This window comes from Poecile atricapillus, chromosome 5 (assembly GCF_030490865.1).
Source record: "Poecile atricapillus isolate bPoeAtr1 chromosome 5, bPoeAtr1.hap1, whole genome shotgun sequence".
In the NCBI taxonomy this organism is placed as follows: domain Eukaryota; kingdom Metazoa; phylum Chordata; class Aves; order Passeriformes; family Paridae; genus Poecile; species Poecile atricapillus.
In genome coordinates this window covers 18,020,798-18,038,911 of record NC_081253.1, presented here as the reverse complement: position 1 = coordinate 18,038,911, position 18,114 = coordinate 18,020,798, and the positions used below count along the sequence as shown (strand labels likewise).

The window sequence follows — 18,114 nt, the reverse complement described above, 5'->3', positions numbered from 1 at the left end:
GTAAAAGCATAGCTGTTCACAAGCAACGAGCAAATCCAGTCAATTATCTGACACTGTAAAATTCCTGGTATATTTGCCAGACTTTTTATATAAGAACTGTTAATCAACTCAGACTTCGACTTCTGTTGTAAGTGTAACAGAATGAGCTGTTCAGGGGACAAGGAATCCTTCATTACATTGAAAATTAATGTCCTGCAAAATCATCTGTGACTCAGCCAAAATGAAAACTGTGAGTATTGCTTCTATGACACAAAAATTTTTCTCCAGAATTGAAATCTCGGCTTGTGCATGATGATTTTTCCAGCAGATTCGGGAAAACTGCAAAGCATTTGCCTCAAAATATGCTATATTTTTACCAGTCTCACATCTCAGTTACTGCCCCTGACAATGCCAAGGGCAGTCAGGTTTCTACATGGGACTGTCATCACCAGGGCCTTTCAGGTTTTGACTATCAAATTGACTGCCACAGTATTACCCACTCTGCTTGGTGACATCAAACTGTTCTTCATACAGCAAGGGGTATTTTTTTATTTTGAAATCAGATGAACGCTGATAAGGACGGCCATGGAATTGCCACAGAGGGATTTATGCACATAAAGCAGAGCAGGAGCAGGCTGCTGGGGAGCAGCCCTGGGCACGAAGGAAACCTTTTCACATTCCGCTGCGCTCCAGGCTGTGGCTGGACGCGGGTGCTGGGCCCAGCCCGGAGAGCAGCCTCCTCACGAGCCGCTCCACCGGCACGGGGTAACGGGTTTGTCCCCGGGCCTCGGTCATTCCCTATTTCTCCAAGGCTTATCCATAAATTCCCGATGCACAGAGGGATGTGTCAGTTTAGTTAATGATTTGCCAGGCGCCGAGTCGCGTGTCAGGCCCGTCCGGCGGTGTGCGGCTGGAGCCCACTGCTCAGCGCGGGGCAGGAGGTCACGGGCCACGCCGGGGGCAGCGCTGCCGGCGGTGCCCCCCTCGGGCGAAGGCGCAGAGGTGCAGGGCGCGGGCCGGGCCCGCTCAGCGGGGCCCCACCGGGTCACGCCGCGGCCTCGGGTCCCGGGCCCGTACACCTGCCGGGCCCGCCCCGCTCCGCCGCCCGGCCTGGCTGAGCAGCCGAAGGGCACCGCTCGGCCCCCGCCCGCCCCGCGCTGCCTCCCCGTCGCAGCGCGGAGCCGGCGGCCGCCCGCCCCCGCCGCCGCCCTCGCACGTGTGCCGGGGAAGGCGCTCGGTGCCGCCCGGGCGGCGCTTCCCCCCGCTCCCCGTCGCCTCCCCCTCCTCCGCAGCGGGAGCCAGAGCAGCCTCCGCCCGGCAGCGCCGGGGCCGCTCGCCGCCGTGCCGCCCCGCCAGGACGTCGCCGCCGCCGATGGCCGCCCCGCTGCCCGGTGCGCCCGGCGCAGGGCGGGCGGCGGAGCCCGCTGGCGGCGGCCCTCGCGGCTCCCCCCGCCCGCCCCCCCGGCCCCCCGGGGGGGACCCGCCGCCCTCGCCCCCCGACAGGTAAGGCCGGAGCCCGGCGGGCGCCGCCGCCCTGCCGCTCCCTCGAGGGCCGCCCGCTGCCGTCGGGGGGCGGGCAGTGCCCTGCGGGCGGGACGCGGGGCCGGCGGGGCCGGGGTGCGGCGGCCTGGGGAGGGGGCGAAGCGCAGCATGGGGGGCGGCCTGGCTCTGGACCGGTCCGCGCTGCCCTGGAGCTCAAAAGTTGTTTCCCGGCCCTGCAGGCACTTTCCAGCGCTGCGGATGCGTGTGTGTCCCACCCCCCACCCCCTTTTAATTTTTGAGGTTTCTCAGTTTGAGGTGAAAGGAGCCGGCAGTGCCGAGCCTGCCTCGTCAGGCTGAGCCAGGCGCTACTTTATCCTTGCAGTGTCTTTCTCAAGAGTGTTGGCGAGATAAAACCGCTTCACCGGGAGCGGTGCCGCTGTCAGCGGTGTGCACCCCGTTTGTTACCTCTCAGGCTGTTCTTAAAGGCATTGGTCTCTATTCTTAGTAAAGAAAGCTATGAGCTGGGTTTTTCATGAGGCATCTAATGAGTTTTGGTAAACTGAAGTTCACAAAATCTTAAAATACTGCATTACAGGATTTTTTGCTCCTTCTAAAGCAAAATACCAGTTTAAAAGAACCAGTTTGGTGAGGATTTTCAGTAAGTTAAAATCTATATCTTCATTCTGTATTGTTACCTTATTCTGATGGTTTTCCCCACTTTGTACTAATTACTGTATGAAATCTGGAATGATAATAAGCTGATAAAGTAAAATACTAAGCTTGGAGGCATCAACTCACACATGTAGAAAACCCTTATTATAGGTTGGCAGATGCAAATACATCAGGTGGTTTGGGTGCAGGTATCCAGATGAAATCAAGTAGACAAAGTGCTCTTCAATATTTTATGTGAGAAAACCATGTATTGTAATGTACACAGCAGTCTAAACAACCACATTATTAATGTGACACTTTAAACCAGTGCATAACTGAGCTCTTCAGCAGGTACAGTAGTGATTACCTTCACTACTCCTGCAAATGCTGCCTGGTCATACTTCTGACACAATCCTGTTTCAGCAGACATCAACAACTGAGACATTTATTTTCTAATGGAGCTGCAGAGATTTCAATACAAAACTAACTGGAAACAGAAATAAATGGATTGCTTTGTACTATTTTCTCTTGTCAGTCACTTTGATTCGATTCTGGTTAAACAAAAGTTTCCATTTGTTTAAAATACTGTTGTGATATACTTGGGAAGTTTTGCTGAGAAGTTACATACATCTACTGTTGTAATATGTGTACATAGGGAATGGCATAAACACAGGGACAACAAAATATTTACTAATGTCCTTAGAAGCCAATATAAATATATCTCTGCTCTTACTCTGCAAAGACTTTATATTCAAACAACTTTATATTCAGAGCTGAATACTTGGATTGCTTTCAAGTAGTGTTAGGCACTGTATGTTAATATATTCAGCCTACTGATTAAATAAAATAACTGCAAAAAAAAAAAAAAAAAGCTAATTGCTGCAACCAGGAAGCATTGTGGTATTAGTGCCTTAGAAGTTCATATGTTGTGGTTGGATATTGCAATTTTATCAGCAGCTGTTACAATTATTGCTTGATATTATGTATTCTGTTGAAATAGGAGAAAAAAGAAAGGTGACAGTATTTTGGAGAACCCATCGATTCCAAATCCTTTTCCTGAGCTGTGTTGCTCGCCGTTTGCATCAGTTTTGTCAGCCAGTCTGTTGCCCAAGGCAACTTCAAGAAAAAAGCAGGTAAGAATTATAAATTATTATTTGACAGTTTCTAAATTGGTTAAATTAAAGCTTGAGGAAAAGCTTGGTTACCTATTAAATTATTTTTCTAATAGAGGTGTTCCATATTTCTGTCATTTGGTGAAATTTTCTCTGTAGGTCATCAATGATAGTAGAAAAGGAGGTTTTGGAATCTGTGACTGAAGACATGACTGTTCTTTCACAGAGTCTATGCGTGGCTCTGGAGATTTTTCAGTTTAACTGGAACCAGGGGCAGGCAGGCAGTACTATATGTCCTTAAATGATAAGTTAATTTCTTTTTCTCTTCCTCCCCACCTCCAATTACTGTCTTCAGTGTTATAGAACAGAGGGTTTTAGCAGTCACTGAACAGCTTTTCTGAAGTTCTGATTTTGCCAGGATAATGGAAAAAACCTAAATAGGTGGGGAAGAAGCAAATGCTGTGTACCTGGCTATGTTATATGCATGTGTGTTTATCTGTGTATGGCTAATGTTACTATATTTCCATAAAGACCTTAAAAGTGTAAGCCAGGGGAAGATCTGAGTGGGCAGAAAGACCTGGCAATACTGTTCAGACACAGTTTCCAATTAACGGAGATTGCTGGTGTTGAAGATCAGCTTCACTCTTTGAAAGCTTACCTGTCTCATTCTCTTCTCTCCTCTTGAGACTGGAGAGAGTTCTGACAGGGAACATCAGTGGGATTAACAGTACTCCGTCCTTCACACACTCTGTTTTGGTGGTCTGGATGATCCCTGTTTTAACAGTTTTAAGGGTGATATTGGAGGTGTAAGGACTTAAACTGGTGCTGGTTATTCAGTATTTAGATTTGAGTGAAGAGTATGTCTGGAGGTTGAAGTTTCTTGTAGTTGTATTAACTATTCTGACGCTAACCTGCCACAGCGTTTCTGTGCAGCTGCCATAGAACTTTGTTAGCCCACTTGTGGCTAGCGCCTTAAGGAGGAACTTTCTCCTCACTTCTCCAGTGAAAAACATGTATGTGGCTGGGAAACTGCCCTGATTCAATCTCGCCCTATTTTGCATGTACACCCTGTGCCGCTCTATAAGCTGTGGTGTCTTTCTGGACTACTGTTATTGCTTTTAGTTCTTCTCTTACAAGAGCAGTACTAATCTGAAGTATTTGCTGGTCATTGTGAATGTGAATTCACATTCACATTCATATGTGAATGTTGCTAATGCAGTGGGATAAAACTGTTCTAGTTTTGTGTTCTTGGACAAGGTGGAAGCATTGACTGTCTCTGCAGAGGCAGGAAAACCACTGAATTGGTAATATTATCTTTCAGAACAAAAGGAGTAAAAGTCATGTTTTTTAAAAGATAGTTGAAATTAGTCATGTTGCAGACCTAAATTGCAGTAATGGTGGTAATCTTTGGACTTGACACTGGAAAGCATGATTTAACACACAAAGGTCAACTTCTTTTGTGGCCAGTCATGTTTAACATTGCTGACAGGCCTGATCAGTTAAACCAGCTAAGTGTTAGCTTCAGTCTTCCAGAAGTTGAAGTTCGTGTCTTTCATATCACTTTCATATCACTTCTGCTTCTTCATAAAGGTTCATGTGTACTTTTTTTGTGATGATTTCTGCTCATAGTCCTTCCATTTCTCCTGGATTTTCATTTGAGAATGTAGTGTTCTCTCTGGTAAAAGCAGGAACAAGAACAACTGGTTTCCTGACAGAAGTGAGCCAACATAATGGTGGTTTCTGTTGGAGGGCCTGACCTGTTTTTCAGCTATCAGAAAAATGAAGAGAAATATTCCTGTTACTTTTGTGGAGGCATTTTAACAAGACTATGGATTCTGTCATCTAGGTGTCTGTTTATGGCCACTGCAGGGGAAATGATATTAGGCCAAGCAGACCATTTGTCAGATTCAGCATGATTGTTCTTACATTCTTCATCTAAAATTATTAAAGTTAAGGCCAAATGACAGCTGTAAAATTAAACTTTTGTCCATGAAATTCAGGTTGAAGTCTTCTAATAGGTTAATAAAATTACTCAGGTTTAAAAAGAGAGGGAATGCTAAGCAGATGTGCAGAGAGAAGTGAACTGGCGGTGACTTTGTCTTCCCACAGGTGGCTGTGGAACTGTGCTTGGAAATGTGGTGTTTCTACCCCCTGTCCTTATTTTGTCAACTTTATAGCAGCTCTGTGTGCAAATACATATCTGTATACAAAAAAATAATGAATATTACTGTTACAGTTTGATAGTTTACTAACTCTTAAGAGAAATCAGCTACTCTTAAGAATTTTTTTTGTGCATAGCGTTGACAGCTGCCAGAATTCTTTCTGTTGCCTCTCTGATGATCTACATATGTTTTCAGTGATTCTTCTTTTAGATTCCTTGCTTTTGATTTAGTTTCTTTTTCTGCTGTGCTTTTAATTTCAAGCATAGGGAAGAAAAATTGCAGAGTGAATTTCTACTTATGTATTGTAGGTAACTATTATCAAAATGGGTGTTTCTAAAAGAAAAAAAAAAAGATGCCTCTTCTGTCTTGTTTTTCTCTCTGAAAAAGATTTTCTGCTTCTGTAGAAGAAAGAAGTTGTCATGAATATCTGCTCTTTTATTCATAGCACCTGTGACATCTGAAATCTTTCTACTTCAAAATAGATTATTAACATTATTTTGAATTCTTGTTTTTCTAAGCTGAAATTCTTACTGTCTTCTGATGATCTTTTATCATAAGCCTCTCAAAACGTTGAACATGCTGCTTGAACAGCATGTTTCACTGAAAATAAGTTTATAAAAGCAAACTGGTCAAAGCCACGTAGCAGAATAGTGATTTACCTCTGTGCTTGGGAAGTAGTATGTCTGTGTCTCTGAACATTATTCAGTCTGCCTCACCAACACCAACACAGCTGTCCATCTCTTTTCCCCCCTTGCAGTTTGGAAGAGTTTTTTTAATATCTTTGAATCACAGAATCATTAAGTTTGGAAAAGACCTCCAAGATCCTTGGGTCCAACCTTTGACTGAACACCACCATGTTCAATTAAGAAGAGCACTAAGTGCCATGTTCATCAGTTTCTTGAACACTGCCAGGGATGGTGGCTCTTCTTCCTCCCTGGACAGCCTGTTGCAGTGCTTAACAACCCTTTCACTGAAAAAATTCAGAAAAGCTGGCAGTGCACAGACAAGTGCACTCTTCCCTGGGTTGAGAACCGTCTGCATGGCCAGGCTAGAGAGTAGTGGTAAATCGTGCTGCTGCATCCAGTGGGTATCCAGTCACTAGAGGTGCCCCCCAGGGAAGAGTGTTCAGCCTAGTCTTGTTTAACATCTTTACTGATGTTCTCAGTGAGGGGTTTGAGCCTACCATGAACAAATTCAAAGACCATGGGAAACTGAGTCAGATTTTGATCTGCTGGAGGGCAGGAAGGCCCTGCAGAGGGACCTGGGCAGGCTGGATCAATGGGCCAGACCAAGGGTATGAAGTTCACCATGACCAAGTGCTGGGTCCTACACTCAGGATACAACAGCCCCATGCAGTGCTACAGGCTGGGAGCAGAGTGGATGGGAAGTGGCCCAGTAGGAAGGGTCCTTGGGGTGGTGGTTGGCAGCAGCTGAACACGAGCCAGCGTGTGCCCAGATGGCCAGGAAGGCAAGGGAATTCTGGCCTGTATCAGGAATAGTGGTTCCTGCAGAGCCAGGGACTGTGCTCGGCACTGGTGAGGCCACACCTTGAATGCTGTGTCCAGTTCTGGGCTCCTCACTTTAAAGAAAGACACGGAGGTACTGGAGAGTGTCCAGTGAAGGGCAGCAAGGCTCATGAACAATCTAGAGAATGTGTCTTGTGAGGAGTGGCTGAGGGAGCTGGGCTTCTTTAGTCACAAGGAGTCTCAGGTGGGACCTCATTGCTCTCTATAGCTCCCTGAAGAGAGGTTGGAGTGAGGTGCGGGCTGGTCTTGTCTATGGTGCCTGCAGTGAGAGAACACATGGATGTGTTCTTAAGCTGAGACAGGGGAAATTCACATTAGATAACAGAATTTTTTTTTTCACTTTTAGGGTGGTTGGGCATCAAAGTAGGTTGCCCAAGGAGGTGGTGGAGTCACCATCCCTCGAGGTGTTTCAGAGGTGTCTGCATCTGGTGCTGGGTGATGGTTTAGGGGTTACAATGATGGTGCTGGGTTGACGGTTGGACTGGATGATCTTAAGGTATTTCCAAAGCTGATGATTCTCTGATTCTATGAAATGTGTTCAAATAATTTCAGGGTGGGAGACTTTGAATAGGCCAAAAGAACCATCTTCCCCCTCATGTCCAACACAGCATGGTCAGTTTGGTGGATGGTGAGAAATGTTATCTTCCTCTGAGGAATCAAGCATCTGCTGCTATTAGGTGGAATTGATGAACTTGTATGGAAAATCTGTTTGTGTCTCAGAGCCTGTGTTCTTTAAGAAACTACAAGGAACTGAAAATATAAAACACTGCACTACTTTTAATTTTGATCAAAATAAATACTCGTGGGGAAAAAATATGAATTGTAAGAAAACTTGTTCTGTTCTTGTTGTCACTGGTCAAATTAATTAAGAAGAGGTTACTGTAGATTTATGGAAGCTTAGTTTTTAATGCTTTCTGAAAACAAAACCTGAATATTTGCACTGCAGTGACAGTTCTTGCCCTGCTCAAGGATAAGCCAATAAGTGTTTCATGACAAAAGTAGTTCAAGGTAATTAGTGCCTTGTTTCTTTAAATTAAATTAGAAGTGCAAAAATAAAACTCAAGTAAATCTCAAGGTGAAGAAAATCTCATATTTTACCTTGCCTCTTTTGTCTTTCTTGATGCTCTAAACAAGTAGATATTTTTATCATGTAGAATACAAATATACTCCCACAATGTTCTTTCCAGGAAGTCAGTTCTATAGAGACATCAAATACATGTGATTGTAGTGGAATTGACTTTGCTTTTTTGTATTCATAAAGATTTTTATATAAAACTCTTCGACAGAGAAGAGCTAACAGGAACTTTATGTTAAAGAACAGGTTTTTTTTTTAATGTGTGCTGTTGTAAGTTTATGAATAATATTGAACATTGATTGTTGTAATTGGAGTACCATTTATTTTTTACAACTATAGTTCAAGGTCTTCTAATGTATCTGCTTGGAGCCTCATTCTTCAAAACTGCATAAAATTCTACTAGCAGACATATAGGGCTAAGTCTTTGATATTTAAATGTTTTCATGACAGATTTTTTGGCTGAAATGTCTGTTTACTCTTGACTTTCAAACAATGAAAAAACAAAAAGGGGTTTCTTTGAAATGCAATGATTCATAAATTTCTAATCAATTTCCAAAGGTTGAGACAATTTTTTCCAACCAGAAGAGGCATTTATTGAATTTACTCAGTAATTCCAGTCAGTGTGTTACTTACCAGATTTCCTTCCAAGCTGGAGACAATTGCACATGTCCTTTATCAGTTCTCACATATTTTCTTCTTTGCAGCCTCTAAACATATATCAGTTTTCCTTATGTATTTCCCTTAAATTACACAAAAAACCTTAGGATTTTAAAGTTGGAAGGGAAGGGAAAATGTCCTTCCAACCAGTTTATAGATTAACAATAAAAATGTTTTGTACAGAACCAACTTAAAGAGCTCAATGAAGTCTCTAATACAAGGATTGCCAAAAAGGATTCAGTTGGATTCCTTTTTGTGATGTTTCTTTTGGTTGTCTGTTCCAGTTCCTGTGCTCTGTTCTTCATTTATATGGTTGTACTTGCCCACCAAGGAAAGATTTATTGATACTACAGTAGATTGGAATTATTTAGAGCTCTATTAACACTTGCTATTTTAATGCAGGTACCTTTGTAATTAGACCAGTCATCTTAACACTGACAGAAAGTCACTTGTCTACATTGGTAAAAATCAGGAAGCAAGGCTGAACAGTTTCTTGTTTTAGCGGTCAGGAATACTGCCCAGTTTATACTAGAGGTGTCCTATCATGAGCTGTCTGATACATCAGCCTGGGGAAATTTAAGAATAATCACCTGTTTGTTTCTTTTGTATTTTACTTTATCTTCTTTACATTGAAATTGGTTGCTTTCTGTCAAACTTCACATCAACCCTCAATGTTTTCTTTCACTTTGTTACTGTCCAAAAACAACCCAAAGACTGTAAACATTAAAACTGTAAACATTCTAAGTTCACAAAAATAGCTTTTTTTTTTTTCTTTCTCTTTTTTTTTCCATTCTAATAGGCAAGAAAACAAAAGCACTCTAACTTTTGTGGTTACTATGATATTACCTCTGCAAGCTTGTTGCTGTCGAAGATTTTGGTAGACGTTTTGCCAGTGTTTCTCAGATTGGAATGGTTTTAACAATCCTTTGGATTTTGATTGTTTTGGATTCATCAGCCTAAAAGTCAAACCTGAAGTTGCTTATCTTTTAATTTAGGCCAGTTTTCTCAGTACAAGAAACTGCCTCATCTGTGCTCTTCGGGAAGTTTTATTTTGAGCAAGAAGCCTCTGTGATGTTGCAGTAGATCTAATAGTTTGTCTAGAAAAACCTCTCTAAATTTGTGAACCATAATTTTTCCAAAAAGTGAACCTTTAATATTTATCTCTTGAATTCTTCATTGACTACCTGGCATTTTGGCATTTGGCCTCTGTGTCATTACAAGGTGTCTAGAACAGATGATGATACAAATAGTACCAACTTTGAATATCCAAGAGACTTGTCAGTTAAAGCCAGGTGGAACTGCGGGGAACTATTTCTCTAATGCTGAGTCCCTTTTGATGAATTGACTTTCTTTAATGAATTTTGACTTTCATTGAATTTGACATTAAAATATTAAACTCTCATGAATGGAGCTTGAATCCTCATAATTTTCAGATGGAAATGAGATGTGATAGATGCTAACACAGTTTTTTATTTATAATTGCTTTCAGGGATGGGTACTTTTATTTAGGGTTAGACTGGAGAACTGAAAAGTTTGGGTCATTTTGTAGCCACTCCATACCTGCTGTAGACAGATCCATGATTAAAGAAATATTTTATTGACAAATCTTTTCTGATGTTTCTTCTCATTGATGGCATTGTCAGTAAGTGATGCTGTGGTAAGGAGGGGATGCAAGAGGTCAATGTTGTAACAGCAGAACACTATTGGCATCTTCCTTTTAGAGACCATTGTCTGAACTGTCTTTGATCAGAACAGATACACGTTCCCCTCTGACTTCCTAGGACACACAGTCTAGATTAATCAGAATAGTGTTTAGTAATATTAATAAAATTAGATCAAGTCTTAAGTATTTTTGTGTGGTTTTTTTTTTTCTTCATTTTGTTTTTCCTCAGTATTCTTTTCTGGTCTTACAAAACTTCTGTAGTTCTGTTCTGGTCTGCTTTTGTTGTCTTATTGCCCAGTATTTTAAACACCTGTGTTGTATCAGCTACTGCTATTTTTATATCATATAACAGCTTATAGTTGCATTGAATGTGACTAGGATGGTCAATGATTAATAGTTAAAGTACTAAAATGCTACAGGTTTAGTAAAGTTGGCAACTTAGATGATTCCTAATAAAGGTTTACAACCCCTTTTGAATGAGAAGGTGTGCATCAGAAAGAGAAAATACAAGATACTTTACCATACATTTTAATTCACTAAAAAGTGTGTAAAACAACTGAATTTTCATGATTTTATCATCATAAAACTTAATTATTCTAGTGTTGGGGCATTAACAGAAGAATGGAGCTCAAACTCAGATCAATTTTTTCTAGGAGTTTTGGTGCAGTTTTTATCATATCCTTGGATTGCTGCATTTCTGATGTTCTGAGTTATTATCTTTTCAAATAAGAGCTTGAGAACTATAGAAACAAGCAGAGACATATTCCTGTCCTACTTCTGTGCATAAATGTTGACACAATAAGTATAATTTAGATTTTATATTAAAAAAAGCCCCATGCCTCCATAAAAACACCACTGTTGAACCTGGCCAGTTTTCACCAGGTGGAATTAACTTGATCATCCATGTAGAGTAGTATTGAATATTTGTGACTGATAAAATAATTTAATACTCTTTATACATTCATATTTTCTTGTATCTATTTACAATAGATAACTGAGGACTTGTTCTTTCACATGATAATACCAGAGCCACTAATACAGTGTGGTTGTTTCCCCATGATTTTTGCTTCATGCTCTTTTTAACTCTTTGCAGTGGTAATCTTTATGCTGTTGCAGTGTAATGAAGAGATCAAGCTAGAGTTGTAATCTGGATCAATTGGAGATGTCACTGTTAGGACAGGAAAAGGACTTATTTTTTTAAGGTGCCTGCTGATATCATGCTTCACTCTCTGCTTTCAGTTTCCCTTGCAGAATAAAATGTAGAGAAACTGACAAGAACCCTGAGATCTCTCACCCTTCTTAACACGCTGTGTAGCAGAGAACAATTTATATATGTGTCTTAACATCTGCAGATCACTTAGTTGACTATCTTTAAGATAATAGTTGTTGGTGCTTGTATAGCAGGAGCACTGATAGCCAAGCAGTGGATGTGCATCCTGTTATGGACAATTCGTGCTGATCTCTTCTCATGTGTGTGCAGAGGCAGTAACTGATACAGCCTCCAGCTGGGGATTTCAGGGCTCAGAGTTTCCAAACTTTTCTAACAGTTGATTATTCCTACTAACAAGATGGCATTTGCAAGTGGTCAAATTCGGCAATGATAAGTGGGAGTTAACAGTTGACCAATGGCCATGTTCTCCATGTTTGTCTTCAGCATATTTAAAGCTGCTACTTCTACAAGCATTCAAACTTTTTTGACTGCTCTTGATTTGGGAATGAACAGAGAGACTTTCAAGGCAGGGTATTTAAGCATGCCTCTCATGTTTTAGTCCTGATGGGAGTAACCTCAAATGGGAAGATTTTTAATAAAAAATGCTAATCAGGCCAACAAAAATCTTTCAAGAAGGGCAGTTGTGGGAGGAGAAATTAAGAGGGAGAAGAAATTAGACCTTTGCTCTAGTAACAACATAGAGTTGCTTTTCTCCTGTTTCAGTCAGAGAACATTCATTTGCAGCTAATCAGCTCATATTTTAGCCCAATAGTGTACATGATATTTAATACTTAAGTCCCAAGAGAGAAATGTATATCGGTTATCATAGAGGTGTGCCTGTGCTTCTAATTAGGGTACTGATGAGGTGTTCCTGCCTGGTTTTGATATGCTTATACAGCATACTGGTAGGTCTGTCTTAGGTTCTTTGCTTGGTGTTATATCCACAGGAAATCAATATACACTAGATTGTCCTGTGATCAGAGTGGGATTTTTCAATTACTGCATTCTTGGGCTATAAATAGCCTTTTTATATTAGTTATGTTATGATAACTCCTGTTACTGATTACATTAAGACTTGGTGTTTGTGAACAGCTGCAAGCTCTTGATAATGGCACAGAAATGGTATCAGCTGTTGAGAAACAGGCTGGAAGTTCACAAGAATTTATTCTCATAATTGCTAGAATTTACTGCTATGTAGCAAGAGGGAAGCCCATGCAATACGAGAGTTTTCTTAAATAATTCAGCTGACAGAACTTCATCAGTGTGCTTTTCTATCAGGCTTGAACCTATTGATTACAAAAATAGGCAGCTGAAAACCTTTGCCAGGAGCATGTTTAATGGTGCTTTAAGATCCCCCAAGTTTGTGAGGAAAATTGGTGAGGATGGAAGAACTTATGTTCCTTGTGGCTCATACTTCTTTGTGAATTTTGAAGGTGCATTGTAAAGCAATGTCTACGTTGCTTTACAGGTAATAAAGTCTGTTTTAGTGCAACTACATCTGCACCAGTCTTTATTGACCCTCCAAGAGGGTGTACTGTATGCTCTGTGTGAAGACTAAAACCTATTAGTTTTCTTTGTGTAAGGGACTATATGAATAGGAAAACAACAACTCAATCACTTTGAAACCTCTCTTTTCTGGGGTGGTTTTAAAGTAAGTAGTTATTTGTCGAGTGTATGTAAATGTACCTGTGCAAAAACACCCTCTGTGTGTTTCTATGGTCACATATTGAAGGGCTCTTCTGCTCAAGAGACAAAGTGACTGTGCCAGGCAGACAGGAGTGCTCACACAAGGAAGGGCAAATAGCACCACAAATAACTTACCTGATTTATCTTGGTCTTGTGTAATAAACTTCTGCCTTAGCTCAAAGACAAGTACAAAAAATAGCATCAAAAACGTTTATAAACCTTACTGGATTTATATTATCTAGATATTTTTTTTTTCCATCTACAGAAGCAAAAGCTGAGTCTGATTTGCTCTTGTTACCTATAAATGCTCACATTCCTGCATTATATCTGGCAGAGCTAGGAATAGATCAGCTCTTGTGACTCCATATTCAGTGCCTTAAGGACATCACTGACCTTCCTCTTCGAGCAGGATATCTCTATTCCATATGTTGTTATAAAACCCTTATTGGAGTTACTAATTTACTAAGGGCATTTCAATTCTTGCCCACTCCATTTAGTCACGCTTTCTTAAGTGGCAAGAAGTAGAAGTGGTTTGTATTTTGAAGTATCTAAAAAGTATCTGCACAATGTTTTCACAACTGTATCTGGTAGCTTAGTGACAAAAATAGGAGTGAAAAGCTGCATAAACATAGTCATTTTACAGAGCTCTCAAGCAAGTGAGCTGGATCTGATTTCCTTCCTGTCCACCAGCAACAGCAAAATTCCTTGCAGACCTGCCATGAACAAGTGAAATCTTTTATCTATGGGGGAAAAAACAAGAGTGGTTGTATATGTTTCCCTGAAGGCATAATTTGCTTTCATAGCCTTTCTGTATCTCACATTTATCAGTAGAGCTCCTCTTGATTTTCACATGGTAAAGTGATTCTGCAAGGCTTGCACTTAGAAGTTTACTTGCACTTTAAGTTTCTTAAATGTGTTTGTGAAATTTAAGAAAAGAAAATATTCCTTAATGTTATTTTTAGTACTCTCGGGTGCAACCATGTTTATTTTCACTAGTATAGATAAATTACTATAATATTGTTACTTAAAACCTAATCATTATTTGAAGGATTTTTATTACTAAGTCAAATTCAACACTTAAGTTTTTGCTTACTTTCTGAATGGGTCTGGTCTGTTCATGTGATTGGAAAAGGTACAATACAGATAATTTCACTGAAGAAAATAAGCCTTTGCTTCACCTTGCAGACAAATGGGTCAATTTTATTCATAGAGCAAAAAGCTGCACATGCTTTCAAAAGCCAAGGACCTTCAGTACCCAGGGGTAAGGAAAAGTGGCTTGGGTTATTTTTGTTTCTTTCCTGGTAAAGTCACTAATGCAATGCTGCAAGTTCTGCAGTCACTATTGCCCAAACATCTTTTCGTAAGATCCAAGGGAAAAAGAGTAGAGGGAGATTTTTTATCCTGGTGCTGCAAATATAAGCATGGCTAATATTCCTTGAGTAAATGCCTATGGGAACGAGCTCTGATACCACAAATTTTTTTCTGACTCTTACAGCAAAATTTTGGAGCTGTATTACAGAATTTTGAAAACATGCTCCCACAGGAAATAAAAACTGTGTGCCTGAAAGGTAAAAACCTAATTGCAAACACTTGACATTTATCATAGCTATGTCTTGTAGAAAAGGATGTTAATTCAAAATGTTACATAATTAACACTTTAAACTTGATCTTAGAAATACTTTTTTATTTTATCAAAACAATCATAAAGATATTGGAGTTGTACAAAAATAAAATGAAATAAATACCTTAAACCTAAAAGATCAGTTGCTATGGATCTCGTACTGCTATAAACTGAATGTAAAAGGAGTCCAACTTAAAAGTGAACCTTTATTATGAGGCAAGGAAATGGGTTATTTAATAATAATAATGCTGTATTTTAATTGGTTTATGGTTTTATTAGAAGCTCTTGTTTTAAAGCTAACAGTGAGGATCAAATGTCTGTCTCCAAAAAGAAATTCTCTTTTTGGCTTGTAATCAGTTTCTTATCAGTTTTTTTCCATCCTGTGTGTCTCAATCAAGGACAACAGGTTTTGAAATTTTAGGAAAATATTTATCTTTACTTCCTATTCCATGGCAGTATTTCATTACTATTTGAGAGCTGCTGGTAAAATGCCAGTGCAATGCAGGTTTAATTTTTGGAGGGAAATGTATTTTTTGTATTTGTGTTGTTTCTTCTTGTTCACCAACAGAACTTACTTCAGCAGTACTGATTTTAGGATTTAAGGAAGGTGATTTAGCATGAAAAGAGATGTTTGGAATCCATAGATTCTGAAGTAGCTCACTGGTGCCGGAGACTTGTTACATATTTACCACCTGGAAAACTCTCAAATCAGAATATCACATGAAATAAAATTGTTTATTTTTAACTTGTCATTGTACAGTTTCTTATGTCTTGGAGATGAGATTCTTTTCTATATAATTTGGTATTACTACAGAGTGTGCTCATTTCCAGTTATTGAGGTATAAAAACCAGATAAATATGAAATATATTTAATTGAAATATATATTTTATTATATAATATATATATTGTATTTTATATATATATTTATTATTGAAATACAGTATGGATTATTGTAATATTCACTGAATCAGTCCTGAATACTCTGAGGACCTGTACATCAGATGTATGATCAATAATATACTTGCAGTGACTGCCTATGAAATACAGTAGCCTGCATATCTGACGTGTTATTGTTCAAGACACTATGAATACTTAATACAAATATTTTTTTAAAAATGTCTGCAATCTTTGGCTACAATAAGCAATTTTTCTGATGATAATTGCTTGGTCAAGAATTACAAAAGAAATACCCAATATCACAGTTCTATCATCTGTTTAATAACTTGGTTTACAACGAGAATATTGCTTAGTCATGCTGCATAACAGCAGAAAAAAAAATTCTGCTATTAAGTGCATTATGAGACCTTTAAAAAAAGATTACAGCTTGCCTTATCATTTAAGCAATACAAAATGTTACCTTTTTTGACAAAGAAGGAAAGAAAACCCAAATTTCCTTTGTCAAGCCATGTTAATGAAAATAGATGTGTTATTCAGATATTTGATATATAATATATAATATATAATTAATATATAATATATAATTATATATTATAGTTATATATTATATAATATATATAAATATATTATAGATAATATAATTATATAGAATTATATATTATATATAATATATAATTATATAAAATATATATCAGATATATAATATAATTATGTGAATGGGGTTGATCAAAAACTTGGGTTCATAAAACAGTCTTAAATTTCACTCCTTGTAACATTTTATGTGCAACTTTTTCAGGCCTTGGTTGCATTGGAAAGGTAGTAATTGCATTACTTAAAGTAAAAGGGGTGTTTTGCTTCTGCTTTGAATTAAGATAGTTAAGAATCATATAATTAAACTCCATGGATTTGTTAAATCTATTCTTATAGAATATTCTTATTCTTATAAGAATATATTCTTAAGAATTCTTATATTCTTATTCTCAGTTGCTTTTCTGAAACTCTAAGATCAGAGGCACTGAAGAATATTTAGTTTCCCTGGAAAAAGCCAGAGAAAAAGCCACAAGACTCTAACCATTCTGTGTGAAGTGTTAGAATGCAGTCTTTAATGATTTGGTTTTGTTTTGACAGTAAAGACAAAGCTCTGAGTGATAGAAATGCAGGTTGTTCTGCTTATTTTTATAGCCAGAGATAGTGTGGGCATTTCCAAGGACAGAACACAAGTTTTCAAGCGATTTGGTTGGTTGATTTCTGGTTTGTCCTACCCCAGTGTGTTCTGTCATTGGCTTTGAGTAGGGCTGAATTCACATAAATGGAATGACATTTATTAGAGCCTTAGTCTTTTCTTTGTGCTGACTCTCCAGTATTTAGGTTATGAGGAATTAGGTTTCAAGAAATATTGCTAACTACTTTGTTCTGCTTCATGTTATCACCTGGATGAAGGCTGGCAAGTTCTGTGAAAAGCAGACATGAGTTTGTCTTCTAGAAGAGTAACATTGCCTGCAGTTATGCCAATAACTCTGCAGAAAAGGGTATGGCATTTAAACCAGTATTTTAATTCTGACATTAGTATGGGTTGATAACAATGTTTAAACATGACTATATTTATTTTTTCACTTTTTAAAAATATCTCTACTGTAATAATAATGTTTCTGTTCTAATAAATGTAGAAATTATTGAATTCATTATGTGATATATGTTTGCTTATAAATATATATGTGTCCATAATTGAATTTTTTTACTGGTGCTCTTTTCTCTGTTACTATAATTTTGTACTTTGTGCAGGAAATTATTTTTCTTACAGATTAATGTAGTTTTTAAAGTGTCATGACTGCATTAAAATATGCCTCTGTTGAAGGCTACAATGCTGTTCCTAACAGAGGATTACTGGAGTCTGTTTCCATAGGTTTTGCATGAGCCTTAAATACAATGTGCTTTTTCCTGACCTTTTCTGCCTAATGCCTTAATAGTAGATGGCCCATCGTGTATTTTTGGAATGAGGGTGACACTGTACAGTGTTTTTCCATAGCTACTGTAGCTTGCCTTTTTTTTTGTTATCTCAATAAAAAGTGTAAGCAGTGCAAAATGATTACAACTGCGTGCACTAGGATTGTCTAGTGTAACTCAATGCGTTGGGGGTATCTGTGAAGTTAAAAATATACACGGAAATGAAGTACAGAAATATGACTCTGCTGAGCCAGATATATTAACTTATGAGAAGTTATTTCAAACTAGCTGTAAGTTATTAATTAGTTTGATTTATTTTGTAAATGTGTAGATATTTTCAAATCCTCATTGCTGCATAATGTGCTTAACTCATGGTTAATAGACTCTTCTGTTACTCAGTGGCTTTTAATGTACCAGCATTGTGAAAAATTAAAGTTCACTGAAATAT

General features: G+C 38.8%; 1 protein-coding gene across 1 annotated transcript in view; it reads left to right on the top strand.

Annotated features, from left to right (window-relative positions):
• The first annotated feature begins 838 nt into the window (after positions 1 to 838).
• The window catches only part of GRB14 (growth factor receptor bound protein 14), a 60,263-nt gene continuing 42,987 nt past the window's right edge, over positions 839 to 18,114 (top strand). The window contains exons 1-2 of the mRNA XM_058839775.1: positions 839 to 1,482; positions 3,113 to 3,245. Of these exons, the coding sequence (XP_058695758.1) occupies positions 839 to 1,482; positions 3,113 to 3,245 (777 nt within the window). The remainder of the gene's footprint in view (positions 1,483 to 3,112; positions 3,246 to 18,114) is intronic.